Below are 19,532 nucleotides of genomic sequence, written 5' to 3' on the forward strand. Positions count from 1 at the left end.
CGTGAGTTGACTGTCCCCCACACGGTGGGCATTTACCCTGGCGGACTAGTAGAAAAGCAGTTGATTCAGACTTTTTAATTCAGCCGGCATATGCTTTAACTTACTATATGTGCATGGATCTGTATTGTATTAATGCATCCAGGAGTTGATTGTCTTACATACTGCGGTTACTTCCCTTGGCGGACTTGTAAAAAAAAAAAGCAGCAGACTCTGCTCTTGTTTCTTCAATTCAACCAGTACGTGCTCTATCTAACTATTTGTGCCCATGTTGGTTCAGAATTAATGCATCCACGAGCTGACTGTCTTACATTATGCGGATACCTACCTTGGCGGACTAGCAGAAAGTATTAGATTCGGCGTCTGATCCTACAAACGAGTCCGCGCACGCCTTATTTAATTCTATGGTCATCTTTCTCTATGGGAATTATTGCATCCATAAGGTGACCGTCTTCCATACTGCGGACACGTAACTTGGTAGCGAACTTGAAAAGCTCTAGATCTTGCTCCTGACCCTACAAATCATAGCTAAAAACCCAAGAAGGGACAAGCCCCGAATCCTCGGGAGTCACCAGAGGGGACGTCTAGCAATATATCCCATATTATTGGGTAAGGGGGTGATACCTGCCCAAAATAGGATAAGAGCGCATCTTACTAAATAAAAACCTAACTTCATCAAGACCCCAAGCCCTCAGCCCACACACTTCGCAAACTTAGGAGGGGTGGTACCTGCAACTTGAAAGTACATAGAGTTGACGTCTAAAAAAAAAAAAAAAAAAAAAAAAAAGTAGGGGGTTCAATTACGACCCACTCCATGGGCCTTCTGCCTAATGAAAGACGCAAGGCTCTTGGTAGGGGCAGGACTTGTAGCAAAGCCTTAATCGCATCAGGGGCAGTCGGGTTCCTACCAGTGGGCGAGCAACCCACCGGGTTGAAATCAAGCATTGTACAAACGGATGAACTCCCTGACCTTTCCTTAAACTTCGGATTACATCAGGGGTTAATTAACACCCCCGAAACTTCCTCAAAGTTTCCCCCAGGGCGGTTTAAAAAAAAAAAAAAAAAAAAATCCCACCTTAAAAAAAAAAAAAAAAAAAGAAGGAGGGGGGGAGCATAGCTCTCCTTCCCCCCTTCAAACTGGGAAAACGCATTAGAGCGATAAAGAAACACAATATGAACAGATCAACAAGGGGCGCCGCCCCTAAAATCCCTAAAGACACTGCCACCACCAGCACGATCAGACACTACATGACGTCGGAAGGCAGCGCGAAGAGCCCAGGCTTGGTAAAAAAAAACAGAAAAAACGGGGACAAATAAAAAGGGAACAGGGGGGGGGCGGAAACCCCGAGTGCGGATACGTCAGTTGAACTCGAACATGCAACAGGCCAAATGGAAGACCTCTGCTCGGACTCTCATATCCCCTCTAAGGGAGAAATGGACACTATGCTCAGGAGATTGGAGAATGCAATAAGACAGGAAATTAGCACTTTAAGAACCGATCTATTTCATACGTTAGAACGGGTGGAGGAAGCCGAGAAAAAGATAGGAAAGCAGGATCTTGTAATCAAGGAACTAAATAACCAACATCTAATTATAAAACAAAACCAGAGGCTGTTGCAATACCGACTGGAAGATTATGAGAACCGTAATAGAAGGCAAAATTTAAGGCTTAGGGCGGTGAGGGAAGAGAAGGGGCTTCAGGTCTTCACCTGAGGAAAATTCTCAATGACTTGTTCCTCCCCCTCCTAAACAACGGGAGGGAAGGCCCTTTAAAAATAGAACGAGTACACCGAGTGGGAAAGGCCAGGGAGGGAGGAAGCAAATGGGAAAGGGATATAATCGTCAGGTTCAGGCACTTCGAAGACAAAGAAGAAATATGGCAGAAACTGAGAAGAAATCCCCCCTTACTATTTGAGGGGACTGAGATTCAGATCTACACAGACTTGGCCTGGGAAACCCTGTCTAGAAGAAGGCATTTAAAACCCTTATTGGAACAGATGCGTAAATCCAACATTACCTATCAATGGGGGTTTCCAGCCTGCCTGATTGGATACAAAGAGGGAGTGTCAGCTAAACTAACATTTCCGGAAGATCTGGGGGGGTTCTGTCACAAATTGGACATCCCGGTGATCGAATTGCCTGGATGGGTGGAATAGCGATTAGAAAATAGCTACCCCCAGAGGGGGCTTTCAGAAATGGGCATAGAGAGACGGGGGGGGGTGGGGGGGGACGGAGGGCGGGGGACTAGATAGGGGAGCAGGGCGGTGCGGATCTGTAGCCCCACACACATAAGATCGAGCCACCGGGGAATTCCGGGGACAGCGTGCGGGAGGGGCGCGGGGGGTCACACCTCATCCAAAAGAACCAACGGGTAGGGGGTACCGAGGATCCCTATGGTTCAGAGGCGATGTACTGGCCTAGGCAAGGGGAGGGGAGGGGGGGATGGGGGGGTGGGTTTGGAGGGGGAGAGAACACTCCCCCCCTCCAAAATAGGGAGGGAAACGGGAATATGGCTCCCAAGGGATCTCTTAGAAAGGTCAGCATGTATAAGGAAACGACCAAGCAATAGGAAATGACAGAAGTAAAATTTTTATCCTATAACGTAAAGGGTTTAAATTCAGCGGTCAAAAGACTAAAAGTTCTGGATGAGATTGAACAACTTAGAGCGAATGTGGTATTTATTCAAGAATCCCATTTGACCATAGACGCAAATATTAAGCTATATTCCCCGGTGTACCTCACTTGGTTTTACGGCGACTCTATCTCAAAACGAGCAAGAGGTGTGGCTATCGGGTTTTCAAGAGGTCTAGGATTTGCGCTTGAGGCGAGGCTAACGGACCCAGAGGGGAGATTTCTATTTCTCAAAATAAAGCTAGATAACATTACATACACGCTAGCAAATATATACGCTCCAAACATACACCCAATTCAATACTTAGGCAAAATACTGGGAAAACTGAATAATTTCGCCGAAGGACATATAATCCTGATGGGGGATCTAAACTTTGTTCTCAATCCCACAAAAGACAGTACGTTCCGTGGGAAGGCGACAAAAATAGAGCAACTTCAGAGAATTAAACATAAGTTACATGATTATCAACTAGTAGACGTTTGGCGGAGCTTCCATCCAAACGAACACGATCATACATTTTTCTCCCCCCCCCACGGAACGTACTCTAGAATAGACTACATCTTAGTGGATCATGGGTTGCTTGACTCGATCATAGACACAGAAATTGGAATCATGACGGTGTCAGACCATGCTCCAATAACAATGAAAATCATACTAACTACACAAAAGAAACAGCGGCCGCTGTGGCGACTAGACGACAGCCTGATCCGAGATGAAGAAGGGGCAAGAAGGGTGGAGGCCGAACTGGAAAAATTCTTCCTCATTAATGATACAGTAGGGATTTCCAGTGCAATCTTGTGGGAGACGCATAAAGCATACATAAGGGGAATACTAATCGCGGAGGGGGTTAAAAAAAAAGCAGAAAGGAAAAGTAAAACCATTGCCCTTCGGAAAGAGATAGAGACCCTCGAACGCAAACATAAAGAGCATAGATTAAAAGAGACCTACCAGAATTTAACCCTGAAAAGAGAGGCACTTAAGGAAATTGCGGATCAGGAAGTGAGGTATAAACTAAACTGCATCTCTAAGGAGAGGTACATATGGGGAAATAAACCAAGTAAGCTTCTAGCCAAAATGGCCCAAAAAAAGAAAACTAGGAACTACATTGAAAAAATTAAAGGGAAAAACGGAAATTTGGTGTACGCAACCAGTGAAATTGCGGATAGCGTTAAAAAATATTATGAGGACCTATATACAATAAAACAGTTTGGCTGGCAGAAAGGGGAAAGGGAGGAAGAGACTAGAGACTTCATTGCCAAGGCGGGTCTCCCTAGATTGGATGAGACGGCAAGTCTGAACATGGATTGCCCCATAACGGAGGCAGAAATTAAAACAGCCTTAAACTCTATCGCGGGCGGTAAGAGCCCGGGCCCGGACGGATTCTCTACAATGTATTATAAGAAATTTAGTAATATATTGATTCCAAGGCTGTGCAAATATTTTAACGGGTTAGGATCGGAATTTGAAACCAGCAGGGAAGCCACAGCGGCCGTGATTACGTTAATTTTAAAAGAGGGGAAAGACAGCTCTCTCTGTTCAGGGTACAGACCCATTTCTCTGTTAAATACAGACATCAAGCTGTTTGCCAAAATTTTGGCGGGACGCTTGAAGGGGGTTTTGCACTCGTTGGTGCACCCTGACCAAGTGGGTTTTGTCCCCAACAGAGAGGGCAAAGATAATAGCCTTAGGGCAATCCTTTTGCTACAGACCATCAGGCAAAATGAGACCCCCGGTCTGCTCCTGTCAGTTGACGCTGAAAAAGCCTTTGACAGGGTAGACTGGGGGCTCATTATGGAGACCCTTACTGCTATGGGGATAGGAGGCAGGATGTCCCGTTGGATTAAAACACTTTACCTCCATCCCACCGCAAAAATTAAAATAAACGGGACACTCTCGGAATCATTCGAGATGAAAAATGGGACTAGGCAGGGGTGTCCCCTGTCCCCTCTTCTTTTCATTTTATCATTGGAGCCATTATTGGCTACTATCCGTAAGGATTCTGATATCAACGGAGTAAGAGTAGACGGGGAGGAACATAAATTATCGGCCTTTGCCGATGATATATTATTTTATGTAACAAATCCGGTCAAATCCATCCCAAAGCTCTCTAAAGTATTGAAATATTACGGTGCTATCTCTAACTTTAAAATCAACGTCACCAAATCAGAAATTTTGAACATCAATCTAAATAAAAGAGAGATAGGAGCAGTAAAGGAAGTCTGCGCATATCCTTGGACCAAAGAACTAAAGTACTTGGGTATTAAACTTGCAAATACAGTACAGAAGATGTATAAAATAAACTACGTCCCCTTATTAAACGTGATTAAGAACGAATTAAAAAATACAGTAAATAAACCAATTTCATGGATAGGTCGCATCAATATGTTGAAGATGGTAGTAGTCCCTAAAATTCTTTATAAATTTCTATGGGTTCCAATTGCCCTCCCACAGCAGTTTCTGAGCATTCTTAACACCCTGCTACTAAACTATGTATGGAAAAACAGGAAGCATAGAATATCCCTTTCCATATTAAAACAGGGAAAGATGCAGGGCGGGCTGGCGGCTCCGGATATCAAAAGCTATTATAAAGCGGCGGTTCTATCCCGGGCGGTCGAATGGGCCCGGAACAGACCAGATAAAAGATGGGTACAAATTGAGAAAGCGTCAACTAGCAATTATTTGAATAATATCATATGGATCCCTGCACAATTTAGAGTACTAGAGCACAAAACACAGGACATTACACGACTCACTTTATGAATGTGGGATAGAACTCAGGCACAATTAGAGGGGAAATTCAACTCCCCCCTAATGAATTTAAAAGAAAATCCGTTTTTTTGCACCGGGGGAAAATAAAATAGGAGGGAATTGGATTAGGGAAGACACTGTGCACTTAGGAGATATTATTAAAAATGGTGACATAATGACCTACGGAGATTTGAAAGCCAAAACGGACTATTGGAATCTTGATAGGTGGCATTATTCCCAATTACATCACTTTGTGCAGCACCTCCCCCGCCCATTACGGACGGAGGCGGAGCTGACCCCACTGGAGAGGATTTGTAAATCGAAGAATTCAAAGGGCACAATCACTAAACTTTACGGGATACTGGTTAAGATAGGGTCTCGGGGAGAAGCACCTTTTATAGAGAAATGGGAAAGACAGTTAGGAAGCACTAGAGGGACAAATTCTTTTCAGAGGATTATTCAACTAACCCACTTTTCCGCAATAGATGTGCGCACTGCCGAAGCAAATTATAAGTGCCTATCAGGGTGGTACATAACTCCAGACAAAGCCAATAAATTTAAAGCAAACCAGCCCGCTGAGTGCTGGAGGGGCTGTTCAGAAATAGGCACGATGGCCCATCTATGGTGGCTATGCCCAAAAATTCAAAACTACTGGGACACAATACTGAGCCAAATCAAGGTCATAACGGGGGAGGAGATAAAGAAAGACCCCTGGGCCGTGCTCTTTCACGGCGGTCCGGAAGGGGTTAAAAAATACAAGCAGTCGTTACTTCCCCATCTCTTAAACGCAGCCAAGAAACTCATTCCTAAAAAGTGGCAGGAGAAGGAATGCCCACACGTCTGGAACTGGATAGACGAAGTGGAGGAAACGTACAGGTTAGAAGAATTAAAGGACAGCTACCTGGAAAGGAACAGTGAATACAGGGAGAAATGGGCAAAATGGAAGGAATACAAAAAAACATGGAGCTACGCGGAGAGAGTCAGGGTTCGTTAGGAACTAGAAACGTAAAAGTGGGCGCAAATCCACTAGCACCTCCTCGTTTGCACCTTTCCGAGGTTTTATTTGGATCTCTTTTAGAGCGTTGCGAAAATATAGCTTCCTTTGCTGAACTGGTTAGGAGACATCTCAGAGGGGAACAGGACGAGATCCCTGGGAGCCATTAGGGGAGGGGGGGGGGGAATCTCAAGAAGCTTGGTTAATTGGTATTGGGTTCGACCAGCCTTAACGGGGGTTGTTGGGGAAGTAATTACGGTCATGACTTTTTTGCCACAATGGTTGGTTGACAGAGAAACCGAAATTCCAATGATTTAAAAAGAAGAGTGGGTGATGTGTGACATAAGGTTCTAAATGTTGTGCATAAAATGCCAGGACAGTTTTGGTCAGGAATGGGGAAAAACCTTCCGGGGCTGAAGTGGTTAAGCAAGCAATACAGAGTAACAAGCAGAGTTTAGGGAAGGTGGTCTGTATCCTGCATTGTTATCCAAGATAAGGAAATTACAGGTCAACATTCCCCTGATCTCAATCATACAGTAGAAGACACATTTATCCTATTCATTCATCATGGAATGTCCCCAAACATATCATTTAAGGGTGGGAAACAACTTGACAAACACAACTGTGCCAATAAGCAGAAAAAAAAGGGGGTAAAAGAATGAGATTGAGAGTACCACTGCAAGAACCTTGCATTCGAAAGTCACATCAGCAAAAAAAGTAAAAGTTTAACCAGAAGACCAGGTGGCGGACCTTACAGGGTTGGGCGATTGAGGCTTGGTGCCTAAAGTCGCAGGATACTACAAAACAAACCTGGTGGAGTGTGCGCGCACAAGAGCTCATGCAGAGGTTTTTGTTTTATTTAGAGCAGTGGTCTCCAAACTGCGGCCCGAGGGCCGGATGCGGCCCTTTGCTTGCCTTTATCTGGCCCTTGGGGCAGTATCCCTCCCACTGATATGAGACACTATTCTGACACCGACAGTGGAGCACCATTTCTCCCACTGACACCACTAATGGGACATTATTCCTCCCTATGATATAAACGATGGGGCACCATTTCTTCCCCTAATACCATATGTTAAGTCCCACTGATGCCAGGAAAATTTCCACCCCCGCTTGCCAAAGTCCGGCCCTCCAAGAGTCTGAAGGACAATAAACCGGCCCTTTGTTTATAATGTTTGGAGACCCCTGATTTAGAGCCTAGACTCTTCTCCACTGTGCAATGGTGGATTTTGAAGCGGGGTGCTCTTTGTAAATATCTTATTAAAAGAACGGACAAAATAGGGAATATTTTTGTTTACGGATGTAGTAGCATTTAGGTATACTCTAAAACAGGGCTCAAAATTTCAAGTCCTGAGCTACTAGCCAGGCCTTAAGGGTTACATGCCACCAGTTGCCCCACCCATCCCCTGCCCCTAATCCCACCCTAAACACGCCCTTATAAAATCATCTCATGAAATGACACTGAAATGTTTTATGCAGAATTAACTTTATCAGTGCCCGTCAATACAGCCTTGCCCGTCAGTACAGCCCCCCCTGTGCCCGTCAGTACAGCCTTCCTCCTGTGCAGAGCGCAGAGATTGCCCGCTGTAACATCTTTTATTTGAATGGCTGGGTTCCTGGCGCCTCTCACTATCACACAGTCCCGCCTCCTCACTTGGCGCCGCTCATGTCACACAGTCCCACCTCTCGGCATTGGACCGGTGTTCCGTCCATAAAATTCATCGAGGGAGAGGAGGCGGGACTGTGCAACGTGAGTGGCGCCAGGCAGGGCTGCATGTAACGGTGAGCCGCACCAGGAACCCAGCAATTCAAATGAAAGCTGTAAATTCCTGCTCACTGATGCTCAACCAGGTCGACTCTTCCTCTCCTCTTCCCCTTGATGAGAAACAGCACCCGTTCAACCCCACCTGCCGGCGGTGCTTGACCCCCCCCCCCCCGCCCCCCCTACACAATTTGCTAAAAAAAATTACTGAGAACCCCCAAACGCTTTTTTTCCCCCAGACACCCTAGAATATAAAATGGCAGGCGTTGCAATACTTTATGTCACACCGTATTTGCGCAGTGGTCTTACAAGCGCTTTGGGGGGGGGGGGGTCACTTTTTGGAATAAAAAAAAAAAATAGGAAAACAGTAAAGTTAGCCCAATTTTTATACTGTCAAAGATAATGTTACACCGAGTAAATTGATTCCCAGCATGTCATGCTTCAAAATTGCGCCTGCTTGTGGAATGGCGACAAACTGACACTTAAAATCGCTATAGGCGACGTTCAGAAATTTCTACAAGTTGCCAGTTTTGAGTTACAGCTGGAATTATTGCTCTCGCTCCAACGATCACGGCGATACCTCACATGTGTGGTTTGAACACCGGTTACATATGCGGAAGCGACTTGCATATGTGTTGGCTTCTGCACGCGAGCGTGGTGGGACAGGGTGCTTTAATTTTTATTTTTTTTCCCCCAATTTAACTTTTTTTTTTTACACTGTCCCTTTAAAAAAAAAAAAAAAAAAAAAATGAACACTTTTCCTATTACAATTAATGTAATGTAGCAAAGAAAGGGTATATGGACCCATGGGAAAAAAAGAGTGCTGCACACCCCTGATATGTCTTGAGAAAAGAGAAAATTACCCCTAGGGGCTTTGTGCTGCAGCAAAAAATGAAAACGTACCATGAAATAAAAAATTATACATTTATTAAATATAGAGTTCATATAGTTTTCTTTTTTCAGATATACTTTTCAGCCTTATATATATTTGTGTGTATTCTCTTACAGGGTCTTCATCGCAATTTAAGGAGGGAAGTGCTTAACCGCACCCCAACCTACCCATCCCGGCTTCGTACGGTGGTGCTGGGCCCCCCCTGGCCCAGCCGGTTACGGGTGCTCGCCCCTACCCCTTTTGGCTTCCATCTGCCATCCCCGGCTTTGTTGTTGGGGGCCTCCCCTCTTCTCCCCCCCCCCCTGTGCCCCTTCCCTGCCCGGCCCCGTTCTCCCCCTCCGCCCCCCCCCTTTGGTGGCGGTCCTTCGGCGCGCTATCCGTTGACCTCTCGTGGGCCCGGGCGGTACCTCTCCTGTTGGTGATTTGGAATTCGGAGTCTTTTTCCACACTGACCCAGGGGAGCTCCTCTCCCCATTGTTTCACCCCTCCGATACCCCCGTGGGAAGTTTGATGGTGCGGTATTGGTTCATCTGGTCCGGATCTACGCCTTCGAGTGGACGCCCCTGGGTGAGTGGCAATGGTACTTTTTACATCAGTCCATATTTACAGGAGGAACACCCGCACCCCGCCATCTACCTATATGGCTGTGGGTGGCGGGCCTCCCCATGTTCTGTTGTTATGATGTTCCACTCATCTGCATGTATCTTTTTGTATGTATTCTTTTTATAGAACCTATGGCAGCGTCTAACCAATACTCCCTGAAGAAGACCGTTACTTTCAAAAGGTCGAAACGCGTAGGGGTGTTTTTTCGCCCATAGTATTTTGTATATTCCACAGTACTGTTATGCTATGTCTGTATTTGTTCTATTCTCTGTTTTTATTCGCTATGTATAACCTCTGTTGTTATAAGCTCATATCTTGAGTCCCCACTGTTTGGGGCTTTTTGAACTCTATATTTAATAAATTTATAATTTTTTATTTCATGGTACGTTTTCATTTTTTGCTGCAGCACAAAGCCCCTAGGGGTAATTTTCTCTTTTCTCATTAATGTAATGTAAAGCATGACAGGACCTCTTTAACGTAAAAACAAATCCCTTTAAGGCCGTTGGGCGGAAGAGACTATTAATGCAGGGAAAAGGATTGGATCATCTCGGCCAACGGATCCGGTAAGCGGCAGATTCAACCGGGATGCAGTGGTCACCTCTCCTGCCGCAGATAAAAGTGATCTTGTGGCGAATCTGCCACAGAGACCACTTTTATCCTAAAGCGGACCGCCCACCGTTTAAGAAAATACCGGGGTTATGGCAGAAATCTTACCGTCAAAATACTGACTATAACGACTGCAGGTGGTCCGGAAGTGGTTAAAAGTAGTAATAGATCTACCCCAGGATCATGGTAAAGAATATCACGGGGCAAAAACAGAGCCAAAGACTAGCACTACTTACTTCTTTCAGGTTGTTTATTTGTTGAACATAGCTAGTTTGTGCCGCCTCCAACTGAGAGATGTACCAGTGCTGGTCTCGACTCTTCTGAAAGAATGTAGGGGAACGAACCTGAAATCTATGGAAACATTACAGCAAATTATAGCACTATTTAAAGCATGACAGACACCAAATGGAACGTTCAATTGCAAATGTTCAGTCAGGTTCTAAGGTCATACTTTAGAGGACACAAAATTACTATTATTAATACACTGAATTTCATGTGCAAAAGTCAAGCTGACCCAAACAAATGCACCGGCAGGACAAGAAAATTGAGGATAATCGTACATGGAGACAAAAACATTTTTTAAGCTTGAATAATTGTAAAAACGTACATACCCACTCATATTTCTGAAAGCCATATAGTAATGCAAAGAAGTTTACCAAAGCTTATGTATATGGAAGGCTATAAGAAACATTACATGGGGAGGTCTACACAAAAATGGAACCTCCGCTTTTCGGAACACTCCTACCCTCCCCCCCCAGGTATTTGCACCCACTTTCGGGCATAGACTCCAGTCACGCCCCCCACCCCACTCACTGTCTTCTGGGAAACACACAGGTCTCAGAAGACAGCGAGGACTGCGCAGCGTGACTCACGCATGCACAGTAGGGAACCGGGAAGTGAAGCCGCAACGCTTCACTTCCCGATTCCCTCACCGAGAATGGCGGCGGAGACAGCCGAGAGCTGAGCGATTGCTCGGCTTCAGCTGCCGACATTGCGGGCACCCAGGACAGGTAAGTGTCCATTTATTAAAAGTCAGAAGCTGCAGTATTTGTAGATGCTGGCTTTTAATATTTTTTTTTTTTTTAGGCGGACTTCCTCTTTAACATTGTACTTAGAATGTTACTGTGGGCCTCTTAAAGTGTCAGTGGAGATAAAATGATTTACTTACCTGTAAAATCCATTTTGTGACACAGCAGGTCATAAATCATGACTTACCTGGGTTATGCATCATCTATAGGTGAATGGACAGAGGCAGAAACAGACAGGAAGTCCTCATCTACATAACCCCTCCCATACAGGAAGTACTACCAGTAATGAGCTCCCAAAAGAGGGAAGGTACCTACACGTCCCATGATGTATCCCATGGATTTTACAGGCAAGTACAAAAAATCCTATTTTCTTTTTCATACATCATGGGAAACCGAGTAGGTTATAAGTCATGACTACATTGGATATCACCAAAGCAATGTACACGAGGGGAGGGGAGGGGAGCACCGTAACCATCATCAGGCCCCAAAACACTGCAAGCAAAAGCAGTAACCTCAGCAGCCATTACATCCATCTGGTAAAAACTTTATAAAGGTTTGCACTGAGCTCCAGGTTGCATCCTTGCAAACCTGAGCCACTGACGCCCGATGGATAGCTCCAAACTTCTGGTAGAGTGAGCTTTCACTTGAAAAGGTGAAAGTTATCCTTCAAGCAATAGGCTTGGGCCATAAATGGAAAAACCCATTGTGAAATGATTGACTTTGATGCCACCTGACCCTTCTTAGGACCTGCATTAGCCCTTTACGAATTTTTTTTTTTTTTTTTAGATGCCTTCAAAGTGTTGTTGCTAGGCAGAATAGTTAATCTTCCCACTTCCTGCACCTAGGTGCTTAATGCACCGCACAGACTCCTGGGAATGTAGTGGGTGTAACTTTCCAGGAGTCTGTGCACTCCCCAGTCTCAAAGAATCATGTGACTTGGACAGCACAGGTGCTGAAACCTGATCTGACACTGCTTGTGCAGCCCTGAGCATGTGCGAGATCTGCAAGGCTGAAATCCAGGAAGTCATACAGTCTGGCTTCATGATGCCCACACTTAAGATGGCCCCAGTCAATTTCTATTTTATAAAGTGTCTAAATGCTGTAACAACCTAACAAAAACGGACCTTAGTTTACAGACTAACTTTACTAGAATACATTAAGCTTGTGTATTACAGGGGTATTTATATGTAAAAAGTGAAATTGTGGCCGGAACTCCGCTTTAACATATCTGTTCCAATCATTACCTTAAAATTACAGTATCATTTGCACGATTAAGGTAGCCTTCATTTGCAAGTAGATCCAGTCGAAAAAAACGATTATACCCCCAGCACTCTCCCACTTCAAAATCTGAAGCAAATTCTCTAATGATGTTTTTGGCAGGATCATTGGAAGACTGGTGAACCATCTCCACTCGATACTCATACCTGGGAGGGAAATAACTGTATTACACATAGAGGCAACATAACTGGATTTCCAGCTAGCCAGAACACATGTTGACAAGTATAGCTATGCTGAATAAATTTTTCCCACCCACCCTAAAAATAAAAAAGTTTTCTTTAGAACCACATAAGGTTCACATGCATGAGAAAAGACAATGCCTTGAAAAAGTATTCATACCCCTTGTTACCCCCATGTTACAACCAAAAATATAAATGGCCCAGATTCAGAGAGCAATTGCGCCTGCGTAACCATAGTTATATATCAGACAGGAGGCTTCGTATCTTATGCAAATCTCTCTTTACTAAAGCTCATAGCAGAAATACACAAAACCTTTATAGTAATCTAAAAATAAACTCAAAGGAACCACCAATCCCAGCAGTCCCTGGGCCAACGTAGCCCCTCCCAGGCCTCAGCCTATATAAGGGACTGCCTGAGGTAACCACATCCGCTTTCTTTCTGCTCATGGCAGCTTACAGATAAGTACTACTTGTTTTTTCCTATACAGCTGTTTTAGAGTGGAGTTGGGTAATCCCCTACCTCCCCGTTTTTCTTCCTCAAGCTGTTTATTCATGTACCGTTCGTTTTACTGTGTCTATATTATTAACTGGTTTTTACTGCTTGGTGGAGTCCTCACAGGTGAACCCCCTGTGTCCCTTCCACCATCGCTGGCCGAGAAGTGCGGGCGCTTGCCCCGCACGCGATCGTTGCGGCATTGCGGTACCCCCGTCCTCTCCCCGTTTCTCGCCTGTCAGCGATCACAGCACTGCAGACGGCGCCATCTTTCCCCCCTCTCTCCTCACGTTTTCGCGCGCTGAGGAGGGGCGGGACTCGGCGTTAGCCAATCGGCGCTCTGGTAAGCGTAGTCTCGCGAGACTTCGCCCCAGAGCGCGGAGGATCGCGGGCTTTCTCCTTCCCACCGCTCCCAGTGCAGAACGGTCGGTGTGGAGGTGAGGAAGCCTGCAGCGCTGCTCCCATTCCCCCCTTTCTCAATATCCTTTCGCCTGCCTGTAGATACTTGCTATCTCAGGCCACACAAATAACTCCCAACCTATATCCATCTCCTATGCTTACAGCAAGATTCCTCTGTAAGGATAGAACTAAAAGTTTTAAAGGGGGACCATCACCTGTATACTTTAGTCTAAACAATATTATCTAGAGAATTAACTTTAACTGATATAGATATATATGTACTGATTTAACCATATATAGATATATATATATAAAGAATTTGCCCGTGATTGAGAAATCCCTGCGGGTCAAACATAACATGTCTGAAGACAATTATACTGCCCCCCTCGCAGGGGAGGCTTTTACCCTGGACACTACGCAGTTCATGACAGCTGCTCAGATCCAGGATCTGATTAATATTTCTGTCCAGACGGCTCTGGCCTCGGCCATCCCGTCCACTGGACCACGCCTATCAAAGCCTGCTATGCCTAATCCTCCAGTCCTAAGTGGCGAACCGCCAAACAAAAAAGGCAAGGTTTCTTTTAAACAGAAACACATTCTAGCGGCACCCGACTCCCCGACAGGGGAAGTAAACAACGTGTTCCAGGCAGTTCCTTCCCCGGTCTGCCAACCCCAGCATCCACCAGACTCTGATCGACCCCTGGGCCTCAGGGAGTTAGACATAAAGAGGCAACGGTCCTCTAGAAGGACTAAACCTGACTCCTACGTCGATTCCTCGGACGAGGACTCGCCAGGCGTTTCAGGAAAAAGCGAGTCTGACGACTACGAGTCTGATGACGATAGACAAGATGCTGGAGATACGGCATTTCACTCCAATGCCACCCCTGATACACAGGGCGAAGTAATATTAGACGCCTTGGGGGAACCATTCTTTCATCCAGACGCCATCGCCCACCCGCGATCTGGCGATTGGTCCCCCTTGCCACACGTATCTCAATACGTGGAGCTCTGGGCCAGGAAATCCCTGGACAGACCCGCCCGCAACAAACTACGGGCCGAATGCCCTAGACCCTCCATCCCCAATAAAGTGGTGGCCACACCAGAGGTGGACCCCATGCTGGCCAAATATCTGGCAAAATTGGGAAAACTTCCCAAAAAAGGGATTGAGCGTTCCTTTAAATCTATTCAGGAACGCATCTTAGATTTAATGGGACCATTAACTAAGATTCTGAATTTATCAGAACAAGCAGCCGCTTCGGATCAACCGGTAGACTTAAATCAGCTACGCTGCTGGGCCCAGAGGGCTATTTGTCTAGCAGGTACGGCTAACACCTCCTGCTCGGTGGAGAGACGCCGCTCTATTTTAATGCGGCTAGACCCCCAACTCTCCCACCTGGCCGAGACCGAACCCGGTCCTGCAGCGGTCGGCATGCTCTTTGGGGATAACCTCCTCAAAGATATTAATAAGTTTGTGGGACTATTTTCAGGACTTGATAAAGCCCAGACATCATTGAGAAAATCAGGGGCTGTGAGAGTTTTTAACAGGGCCGGTAGAGGCCGATCTGCCGGCCGCGGGTCCGCCTATAGGCCACAGAACAGACCAAACCCCCAGTACCAATATCAGCAGGCTCCTCCCACCTACCCTGTTCCGGTGGCGCAACCAGCAACGTTCTTTCCGCCCCGAGGAAGACCATGGCGCGGACGCAGCGGACGTGGATACACCCGATCCCGGCCTCCCTTCGGTGAGTATACCCTACATTCCGCAACCACACATACCAGTGGGGGGACGCCTGAGGTATTTTATCCACGCCTGGTCTGCGATTACGGCAGACCCATGGATATTGCAGACGGTCGGGGGTTTTTCAAATAGAACTCCTGTCGCCACCGACATTAAATGTTGTCCCTCATCCTATCAAATTCACACGCCAAAACGTTGCTCTCATCGAGAACGAAATACAGGACCTCAGGTCCAAACAAGCAATTTTAAAAATAGAAAATTGTTCCCCGGGCTTCACAAGCAATCTTTTCCTTGTCAAGAAAAAAGGGGGCGGGTTCCGTCCCGTAATAAACCTAAGAAATCTGAACCAACATGTCTGCTACAGACATTTCAAGATGGAGGGCATTCACTGCCTCCGAGACCTCCTGCAACCGGGAGACTGGTTAGGCAAGATAGATCTGAAAGACGCCTACCTCACCGTCCCAATTCACCCGGAGTCACAACACCTACTCCGTTTCCTCTGGAAAAGTCAGATGTGGCAGTTTACCTGCCTCCCATTCGGGTTATCGTCGGCACCATGGTGTTTCACGAAGTTGATGAAACCGGTGGTGGCATCACTGCGAAGCAGAGGGGTTCGTCTGATCATTTATCTGGACGATCTCCTCATCATGGCCCATTCAAGGACCCTAGCTTCCCTTCACATGTCATGGACGGTCTCCCTACTACAGACACTGGGGTTCTTAATCAACCGAGAAAAATCGGTTCTGGTTCCAGCCCAGGTAATGGAATTCTTGGGTTTCCTAGTGGACACCAAACAAGCGGTCCTCCGTCTCCCAAAAACAAAATTAACCCTAATTCGCAAGGAAATCAGGGCAGTGCTTCGCAAAGGCTCCTTATCCTTAAGGGTTCTAGCCCGCTTAGTGGGGCTCTTAGCCGCATCTATCCAAGCCATCTTCCCGGCCCCACTGCATTACAGGGCCCTTCAGAGGCTCAAGATTTTACACCTTCGCCAGGGCCTCAGGTATGCGGACGAGATCCCTCTCTGCCCGGAGGCAATAGAAGAATTGCAGTGGTGGCTTCGTCACGCCGTCGAGTGGAACGGCAAGACCATTTTCAACTCCGGACCCGACATCATCATAGAGTCGGACGCGAGTCGCCACGGCTGGGGCGCTCGCTGCGGGACAGATTCCACAGGGGGGACTTGGTCTACCTCCGAATCGGAGTTGCACATCAATGCTTTGGAACTTTTGGCGGCATTTTTTGCAGTCAAGAGCTTCATCCCACAGGCTTCCAATTGCTGTGTACTGTTCCGCATGGACAATGTGGCGGCGGTTCAATACGTCAACCGCTTGGGAGGCACCAGGTCCAGGATCCTTGCAGACCTTGCGAAGGAGTTCTGGCACTTTTGCTTGGCCCGCAACATTGTCCCCATCGCGGAATATATTCCGGGGGTCTCCAACATGGTAGCCGACTGGAACTCACGCCACCTTGTCGACTCCAGCGACTGGCGGCTGGATCGCTCTGTGTTCCTCCTTTTAGAGTGTCTTTGGGGTCCTTTGAGCATGGATCTGTTCGCTTCTCGTCTCAACCACCAGCTGCCTCGCTTCTTCAGTTGGAGGCCGGACCCAGAAGCATCCGGGGTGGACGCTTTCCGTCACATTTGGCCAGAGGGAACCCACTACGCGTTTCCCCCCTTCCAGATGATACCCAGAGTTCTCCTCCACGCCTCGAATCAACAGGCAACGATTGTACTGATCAAGCCCTGGTGGCCGACGCAGCCCTGGTTCCCTCTCCTCTTGGGGATGGTCGTGGATCACCCCAGACTGATCCCCCTTTTCCCACTATTACTGACCAACCCGTCCGGGGACCTCCATCCGCTAGTCGTGGAGGGCAACCTCCACCTCCTAGCATGGCTGATTTCAGGATCTCAGAAGCGGATAACAGCCTTTCAGGATCAGCTAGGGATCTCCTCGCCGTGGCCTGGGCCCCCGGGACTAGATCAACCTACCAGCATGCTTGGCGACTCTGGGTTCGTTGGTGTGATCAACAACAGGTTGATCCCATACGTGCCCCTGTATCGGTAGTGGTGAATTATTTGGCAGAATCTTTTGATTCTGGCAAATCTTACAGCTCCATCAACATATACCGCTCGGCTATCTCAGCGTATCACTGCCCAGTGAATTCTGTAGCTGTGGGAAAACATCCACTAGTCTGTAGACTCCTGCGAGGTATTAGATTCCAACGCCCCCCTAGGCCTAGATATCAGACAACTTGGGATATCTCCAAGTTGCTCGACATGTTTGCCTCGTGGGAAAACAATGATGACCTATCCCTGCGATTGTTATCTTACAAAATAACAGTCCTGCTTTGTTTAGTCTCTATCAAGCGCGTCTCGGACGTGCGAGCGTTAGACATTTCCAGGCGCCAATTCTCGCCTCAAGGGGTCAGATTTTCGGTGGTCCGTAGAACAAAAACGGGTATTCATTCGGTCTTCTATCCCTTTTTTCCCACTCACCCGCGACTTTGCGTGGTTCGCTGCCTACAATCTTATGAGGCACGCACGATTGCTCTTCGACCGCCGACTTTCTCCCAACTTCTTGTCTCGTATGTCAAGCCTCATCACCCAGTCTCTTCCGCCACACTGGCACGATGGGTACGTTCCACCATGGAAATAGCGGGCATAGACATCTCCCTATTTGGAGCACATTCTACTAGGGGCGCTATGGCTACGAAAATCGTCTCCTCGGGAGGCTCTCTTTCCGACTTACTTACGGCGGCTGATTGGTCCTCAGAGTCCACCTTTCGTAATTTCTATTTCAGACCGGAGGCCCATGTGTCCATGTCAATTTTATGAGGTTTACCTGCATTATGTACAATGTTAATTCTGTTGTTTGCTTTGAACTTGCATAAGATACGAAGCCTCCTGTCGGGATATATAAATTGAGATTTTCCTAGCCTGTGAAGGAAAATATTAGTTATATGAAGACAGGAGGCGAGTATCTTCCCTCCCTTCCCATCCCTATTACGATTATTCTTTTCTCCTAGCAGGATATTGAACATTACAATCCTGAACCTGGAATGCGGATGGTTTAAGTTGCACACAATCCCCGTTGGATTGCAGTTGATACATTTTCCCTGAGGACGACTGACCGGTCGGCTCGGAGTGATTCGACTTCTCCTGACCCCGTTGGGTCGAAGTTAGTTTGTATGAAGTGGTCCAAGTTGGTCCATCCTCCTTTTCCCTCCAGATGCGGATATCGTGTTTCAACAGGACGGTTCCTGGCCATCGCAAGGAGAGTTGATTGGACTTTTGTTTTCCTGATTGCACGGATTTGCACAAAGAAAGAGGATGTGGTTACCTCAGGCAGTCCCTTATATAGGCTGAGGCCTGGGAGGGGCTACGTTGGCCCAGGGACTGCTGGGATTGGTGGTTCCTTTGAGTTTATTTTTAGATTACTATAAAGGTTTTGTGTATTTCTGCTATGAGCTTTAGTAAAGAGAGATTTGCATAAGATACTCGCCTCCTGTCTTCATATAACTAATATTTTCCTTCACAGGCTAGGAAAATCTCAATTTACGCAGCGCAATTTCCGACTTGCTCCGGCGTTACGAATGCTCCTGATTCAGGAACATCGTAACGCCGACTGCAGCCTAAAATCTGCGTGGCATAAGGCTCTTATGCCACGCAGATTTTAGGCTGCATTCTTGCGATGACCGCTAGGGGGCGCTCCCATTGTGCTCAGTGTATAGTATGCAAATTGCATACCAACACCGATTCATAATGTTGCGCGGGCCCTGCGTACGCAAGTTACGGAGTTTCCGTACGGCGTCTTTAGCGTAAGGCTGCCCCTTCTAATAGTAGGGGCAGCCAATGCTAAAGTATACACGCCGTTCCCGCGTCGTGAAATTTGAATTTCACGTCGTTTGCGTAAGTGATTCATGAATGGCGCTGGACGCCATTCACGTTCACTTGGAAGCAAATGACGTCCTTGCGACGTCATTTGCCGCAATGCACGTCGGGAAAGTTTCCCGACGGAGCATGCGCTCTACGCTCGGCGCGGGAGCGCGCCTAATTTAAATGATTCCCGCCCCCTACGGGATCATTTACATTAGGCGCCCTTACGCAGGGCAATTTTAAAGAGCGCACACGCAATTTACGGAGCTACTGCTCCGTCAATCGCGCGCAGCGCAGATAATTTGCGGG

General features: G+C 46.9%; 1 protein-coding gene across 4 annotated transcripts in view; it reads right to left on the reverse strand.

Moving 5' to 3' along the window:
• Nucleotides 1–19,532, reverse strand: part of TRIM37 (tripartite motif containing 37) — a 171,627-nt gene that overhangs the window by 75,650 nt on the left and 76,445 nt on the right. For all 4 annotated transcript variants that reach the window (XM_040336828.1, XM_040336830.1, XM_040336827.1 and 1 more), the window contains exons 13-14: nucleotides 12,507–12,686; nucleotides 10,471–10,585 (exon numbers count right to left, since the gene is read on the reverse strand). In XM_040336828.1, coding sequence (XP_040192762.1) covers nucleotides 10,471–10,585; nucleotides 12,507–12,686 — 295 coding nt within the window. The remainder of the gene's footprint in view (nucleotides 1–10,470; nucleotides 10,586–12,506; nucleotides 12,687–19,532) is intronic.

This window comes from Rana temporaria, chromosome 2, assembly GCF_905171775.1.
Source record: "Rana temporaria chromosome 2, aRanTem1.1, whole genome shotgun sequence".
NCBI classification, from domain to species: Eukaryota; Metazoa; Chordata; class Amphibia; order Anura; family Ranidae; genus Rana; species Rana temporaria.